This window comes from Chenopodium album, chromosome 16, assembly GCF_948465745.1.
Source record: "Chenopodium album chromosome 16, dcCheAlbu1.1, whole genome shotgun sequence".
Taxonomy (NCBI): domain Eukaryota; kingdom Viridiplantae; phylum Streptophyta; class Magnoliopsida; order Caryophyllales; family Amaranthaceae; genus Chenopodium; species Chenopodium album.
In genome coordinates this window covers 25,501,161-25,507,461 of record NC_137849.1, presented here as the reverse complement: position 1 = coordinate 25,507,461, position 6,301 = coordinate 25,501,161, and the positions used below count along the sequence as shown (strand labels likewise).

At 39.6% G+C, this 6,301-nt stretch overlaps 2 protein-coding genes across 2 annotated transcripts; both read left to right on the top strand.

The window, feature by feature from the left end:
• Positions 1-2,184: 2,184 nt before the first annotated feature.
• On the top strand, positions 2,185-3,382 carry LOC145584013 (uncharacterized). The gene is made up of 3 exons (XM_081640953.1): positions 2,185-2,290; positions 2,404-2,424; positions 2,517-3,382. The coding sequence occupies exons 1-3, from the start codon at positions 2,185-2,187 to the stop codon at positions 3,380-3,382; spliced, it is 993 nt and encodes a 330-aa protein (XP_081497079.1).
• A 976-nt stretch (positions 3,383-4,358) lies between these two features.
• On the top strand, positions 4,359-5,339 carry LOC145584012 (uncharacterized). Its single transcript, XM_081640952.1, has 2 exons — positions 4,359-4,950; positions 5,050-5,339. The coding sequence occupies exons 1-2, from the start codon at positions 4,359-4,361 to the stop codon at positions 5,337-5,339; spliced, it is 882 nt and encodes a 293-aa protein (XP_081497078.1).
• The last annotated feature ends 962 nt before the right edge of the window (positions 5,340-6,301 follow it).

Here is a 6,301-nt window from a genome sequence, read left to right as displayed (position 1 = left end):
GTTGTGAGCTGTTGTTCCAGCTGAAACATGATGCTTTGGAGTCTAAGGAACGGGTGCTGCAGAAACCACCTGTTAACTAGCTTAGTGCTTTTCCTGAGAAGGCTGGTGCTAAGGATGTCTTTATTAACTACTTGGATGTGTTGCATGTGCTAACTGTACAGACGCATGCGCGAGTCTCAACTATTGAGTCCTCTGAGCTTGCTCTGCAGGGATATGTGGCCTGGCTAACGGTGTATTGTCCTGGAGACATTGTTAACATGGAGTGTATAATCAGTGATGTATGCATTGGTGAGGCAACTGCTAAGCAAAATGCGGCCATGAAGGCCGTGTCTTTTCTTTAGTGCAAATACAGGCTAGAAATAATTTACCTAAACTATGGCCGAGAAAAATATGCTGGAATTAAGTGTTCTTTAGCACGAGAGAGCTACATGTCTGCTCAAGAACGTGTTCTGGGAATGCAAGGAACACTTCACTTGGCACCTTTTCCTAGACGAGTGTGACTGTGGCACACCTAGATCCCTTTGTAACAAAATCCCAACTTCAAGCCTACCACTTAATACTCCTCGTAAGCGTAGGGCTCGTCCTACTTTCAAGAGGGCAAGTGCTGCTAATCGGCTAGCTGCAATTAACTTTGTTAAGATTCCATCTGATTTGGAAGCTGTTTTTAAGCGTAGGAAGAGGAATTAGTTGTAGGGTAGTTCTTTGGAGATGATAGGTCAAATTTCAGAATTTGTGTTGGTTGATGGCCTGTTTAGTATTGTCCTTTTGTAAACCTAAGAGCTATAGTGCTCAGTAGACTTTGTGATGATGTGCTTGCTGTATTGTGAACCCTATTGCCATGTATTTTGCTTTATCTTAGGATTTGTCTATGTAACTGCTACTTATGATGCTGCCTTTTTATGAGCAATGAAATATATTACTTTATAATTATACATCTGATTTAACTATTAGTGTAGCTACTTACATCTATATGATATTAGCTTTGTTATTTGTAGTGTGGATAATGGAATTTGGCGATTTATTATGTACTTATGTGGTTTACTGACTATATATGGCAGGAGTTTACTTTCTCCTTAATTCTATCATTACTGGCCAACTATGGGTATTGTCTTTCATCTTTCTAGCCTATTATAATGTTGTATTGTGTGTGCTAAGATTCTTACCTTATATCATTGGCTATCTTTCCATGTTACAAACTACCCTAATTACCCTTCGTCTTCTAAAATAAAAACTCGAACAAGCAAACGCGTACGGGCAATCACTGGGAAGCCCAAAAAAAAGAAACAGAGAAAGCCTAAACCTATAGGGCCATGTAGTGTATTGTTTAATTTTCTATATTTAATTGCTTTGTTATACATGTTGGCCAAATTGTAAACTAAGACTTGGTTATAAAAATGTAGTTGGAGAAGCCTGGGATGTTGGTCAGCAAATGCCAACAGCTCCTTTAGAATTGGCAGCTCCTTATTTTTGTGACAAATGCCTGGCAAAAAAATTTGCTTATGAATCTCCTAATTTTTGCTGTAGTGGTGGAGAGTGTGTGATTGTTTATAATCAGCTTCCGCCTGAAATTATTAGACTATTCACTTCAAAAGATAAAATTGTTGAACACTTTCAAACATATGCGCATTTATATAACAACATGTTCGCTTTCAGCTCTCTGGGGGGGTGCATTGGAATCACAATAAAAAAAAGGCGTATATTCTTTCAAATTACATATGCAACTATACCATTTTGTCCCTAGCTTGTTACCTGATGGCAAACAGCCACAGTTCCTTCAGCTTTACTTTTATGATTCTCAACATGAGGCTAAGAATCGGCTTGACCTCTTCCCAGAGCTCCAAGATGATGTTATTGCAATTCTGATGGAAATTATGTCACATAACCCTTATGCCAGATTTTTTAAATCTTTGAGGGATATTCCGGTCTCAGCTGAGACTGTGATTACCCTAAACAAAGACCCTACTTTGGATCAGCGGGTGTACAACGCTCCTACGTCTTATGAGGTGGCTGCTATATGGGCTGATGCTAGTGCATCCCATCAACAAAATATTTCTCACATCACAGTGTATGGGAAGTCTGATAAGGGCCATCGTATAATGCATTACTATGGCTGCTATGACCCTCTATAGTACCCTTTATTATTCCCTCGTGGTGATTTTGGTTGGCACCTATGGCCTTCTGAAAATGTCTTCTTGTGGGCAGCCTCATAATCAAAGCTTTGTAGGCAATGCCACTGCAGATGGGGATGATGATGTTGCTGCTACTGCATTGCTGCAAGAAGATGATCCATGTAAGATCTTGCTATACTCTATTGCGTAGTTAACGTACGTGCATTGCTAATACATTCTCTACACAATTAAATGGGTGTTATAGTTAATGTTTTTATGCATGTTGTTGTCTCAGCCGCTGCTAATGGCAAAAGGGGTAGGTTTATTTCTCTTAGGGAGTATTATGCCTATCACTTTCAAATACGGGTTGGCAATTACCTATTAAGAGTTAGACGACTGTTTTTGCAGTTCATTGTGGATATGTATGTGAGACTGAAAATACGCGCTTGGATTTTCGAAAAAACCAGAAAAAAATAAGAGTTGAATTGTATCAAGGTATTGTTGATACATTTGATGGTGGGGAAACAGATGCGTCTAATATTGGTCAATCAGTTATATTGCCCCCTACGTTCCTTGGATGCCCTCGAGATTTGAGCAGGAGGTACCTCAATGCAATTACTCTTGTACAAAGGTTTAGCAAGCCTGACCTCTTTGTGACTATGACTTGCAATCTCAACTGGCCAGAAATAAAAGCAGAACTTGCTCCCAGCGAAAAAGCTCAAGACCGGCCTGATTTAATTGCGCGTGTTTTCAGGGCAAAACTTATTGTGTTGAAAAAGAAAATTATGGATAAAAATGTCTTTGGTGAAGTGGTAGCTTTCATTTATGTTGTGGAGTTTCAGAAGCGTGGCCTTCCGCATGTTCATATGTTGATCATTCTGAAACCAGGATACAAAATTAAGGAACCAGCCTTGTACGACAAGTTCACTTGTGCTGAGATTCCTAGCAATGACAACCCTTATTTGCGTAAGATTTTTCTTCGCCATATGATGCATGGCCCTTGTGGCAAGGACAATCCTAGCTATTCATGCATGAACAAGAAGGGGTGGGAAGGAAAATGTAAATATGGCTACCCAAAAGCATTCAACGACACAACCACGAATAATGATAGCGGCTACCCTGCTTACCGTAGGCGTGACACTAGTGAGTCTATTCGAATCAGGGGAAGAAGGTTAGACAACCAATGGGTGATCCCCTACAATCCGTATTTATCATCGCTCTTTGATTGCCATCTAAATGTGGAGATTTGCTCCACAATTCAAGCTGTGAAGTAATTGTATAAATACGTCTATAAAGGGCATGACATATGTTCATTCAATATAACAGAAATAGGCGTAAGGCTACCTGTTAATGAAATTGAACAATTTCAGTCAGGTCGTTGGGTGTCTCCTTGTGAAGCTGCTTAGCGGATCTTTTCATTTGATCTTTATGAAATGATCCCGCCTATACTATTGCTGCAAGTGCACTTGCCAAACCAACACTCTATTAGGTTTAATGCTACTAACCAGCTAGAGTACGTAGTGCTGAAAGTAGAAGGGCCAGAACGTCGTTAACTAAATTTTTCAAAATGAATGTTGCATTTCCAGACAAGCTAAAATTATTGTATTCTGAATTTTCCGAACATTATGTGTGGCAGCCTGCTTCTAAGACATGGAAAGAACGTTCTCTTGGTGGTGTCATCTGCAGATTAGCCTTTGTTTCCCTATCTGAAGGGGAGAGGTATTTTCTCCGTCTTCTCTTAACACATGTAAGGGGTCCTACATCATTTGAAAACCTGCGTACTGTTAATGGGCTTCTCTACGCTACATTCCAAGAAGATGCTGTAAAGTTGGGTCTGCTTAGTGAAGATGATGCAGTGGAAAAGTGTATGGATGAAGCTGCTACTGCACAGATGCCACGGGCACTACGAAGGTTATTTGCAACACTACTTATTTTTGGTAACCCACGTGACCCTTTAGCATTGTGGCATAAATATTACGATGCTCTTTATGAAGACTACAACCATTCATTTAGAGGTGAAGAACCAAAGGTGAAAGTACTAACAGTTCGTGATATGGAGCGATATTTAGAGGAGATGGGAAAGACATTACAAGAATTTGGGTTGGAGTCTTTAGTCAGCTCTTCTGATGAAGGCCTTACCAGGACTAAAGATATTGCAGATGCATTAAACGCACCCATTCTTGGTGAATACATTAAAGCAATCTCTACGTTAAACAGCACAGCTTGCAACATGAATCTTTCAATGCAATTATGAGCAAGATCAACAGTGAAGAACCAGGAGCCTTTTTTATTGATGGCCCTGGGGGCACAGGTAAAACTTACCTTTACTGTGCTCTCTATGCTGCTGTTAGGCAGATAGGCAAGATTGTTCTTCCTACAGCAACATCAGGCATAGCTGCATCAAATATGGTCACAGGTCGAACAACTCATTCACGGTTTAAACTAACTCTAGATCACTCTGTGTCAATGGCTTGCAATGTGTCTAAGCAAAGTGGCCTTGCAGCCCTATTAAGAGCAAGCACTCTGATCATTTGGGATGAAGCTTCAATGGCTCTGAAAGAAAACATTGAATCCCTTGACCTGTTGCTTAGAGATTTTTGTGAAGAAGACCAACCATTTGGTGGTAAAGTCGTCGTCTTTGGAGGAGATTTCCGACAAGTTTTGCATGTTGTACCTAAAAAATCCCAAAAGGAAGCTGTGGCAGCAAGTTTAGTTTCTTCTTATCTATGCAGCAGCTTTACGCGTATTAGACTAAGTGAGAACATGCATGCACGTACAGACCCACTGTTCTCTGAGTTCTTGCTCGCTCTTGGGAATGGCCAGCTACAGGAAACAGAAATCGGTAACATCTAACTTCCTGATGAACTCCTCGTCCCATTTGAAGAAGAAGGTGTTTCCTTGTCACAGCTTATTAAAGAAGTTTTCCCAAAACTGTCAGCAGGTCACTTTAGCCCAGAAATCTTCACTGATCGTGCTATATTAACACCTCTTAATGATGACATCGATGAAATAAATAGTCTCCTTATAGACAATCATCCTGGTGAAGCAGCAGTCTATAAAAGCTTTGATTCTTTACTTGATGATAATTGCAACATCTACACAACTGAATTTTTAAATACCTTGTGCCCTGGAGGAATGAGCCCACACTCTTTGGTGCTGAAACAGAATTGCCCTGTGATTTTGCTTCGGAACATAGCCCCAGCTTCAGGCTATGCAAAGGAACTCGACTAATCTGCAAAGCATTCTACCCAAATGTTATCCTATGTATGATTACAACAGGCCATCATTCAGGTGAGATGGTCTTTCTGCCACGTGCTAACCTGAGGCCTTCCTCTTCCAGCCATTATCCATTCAAGTTCGAACGTATACAATTCCCAATTAAGCTGAGCTTTGCCATGACCATAAACAAGGCTCAGGACCAAACTCTAAATCAAGTTGGGATTTATTTACGCCGTCCTTGCTTTTCACACAGCCGGCTTTATGTTGGGCTATCTAGAGCGCGGAAATCAAGCCAAGTAAGAGTGTTAAACAAGCTTGCTAAGGAAAACCAAGACACAGACGGTGTGAGGAATGTTGTATCTTTTAATATACTATATAAAGCTGGAATCATATCTGAAAGATCTTCATAGGTCAATTTTCCAGGAAGATTTTTAACCATCCATGATTTAAATGCACTTATACTTAAGCAGCCACACAAAACATAACACTTATCTACTTAAATGCAGGCTTTAACATTTGGGTTATAAGTTGATGCTGCAGCATTACAGCAATATAGTACCAACAATAGTTCAGCAAGGTGAGATTTAAAAACTCTCTTAATTAACAGCTCCTATGTACATTTACTTAAGGTAACTTAATGCCACCTTTGCTTCTAATGTAGGTCTTTCTTCTATTGGGCAACTTGGATATATTTCTTCTCTTAGACTTGTGCAAATTCTGCAGTGTCATTAACCATATGTACCTAATATCAAATTTTTAAAGGAGGATTGCCAGAAGGTATATTGGCAGAATCAAAGATCGGTTTTATTTGCCTATTCAGAACTACTTATAAAGTCCATTTTGATTGCCTATAAAGAATTATGTTTTTAGTTTTATGGTTGGGATTATTGATTGCTTAGTGTTACTTATTATATTAGAAACTTGAACATGAGAAGTTAATCAATCAATAAGACTCAGATAACATTAATAAAGAG

Coding starts and splice junctions, on each gene's coding strand:
- LOC145584013 (XM_081640953.1), top strand. CDS start 2,185: ATGTCTTCTTGTGGGCAGCCTCATAATCAAAGCTTTGTAGGCAATGCC. Junction 2,291..2,403: donor GCTGCAAGAAGATGATCCAT/GTAAGATCTTGC, acceptor TTGTTGTCTCAG/CCGCTGCTAATGGCAAAAGG. Junction 2,425..2,516: donor CGCTGCTAATGGCAAAAGGG/GTAGGTTTATTT, acceptor CTGTTTTTGCAG/TTCATTGTGGATATGTATGT.
- LOC145584012 (XM_081640952.1), top strand. CDS start 4,359: ATGAGCAAGATCAACAGTGAAGAACCAGGAGCCTTTTTTATTGATGGC. Junction 4,951..5,049: donor GCTACAGGAAACAGAAATCG/GTAACATCTAAC, acceptor AACTGTCAGCAG/GTCACTTTAGCCCAGAAATC.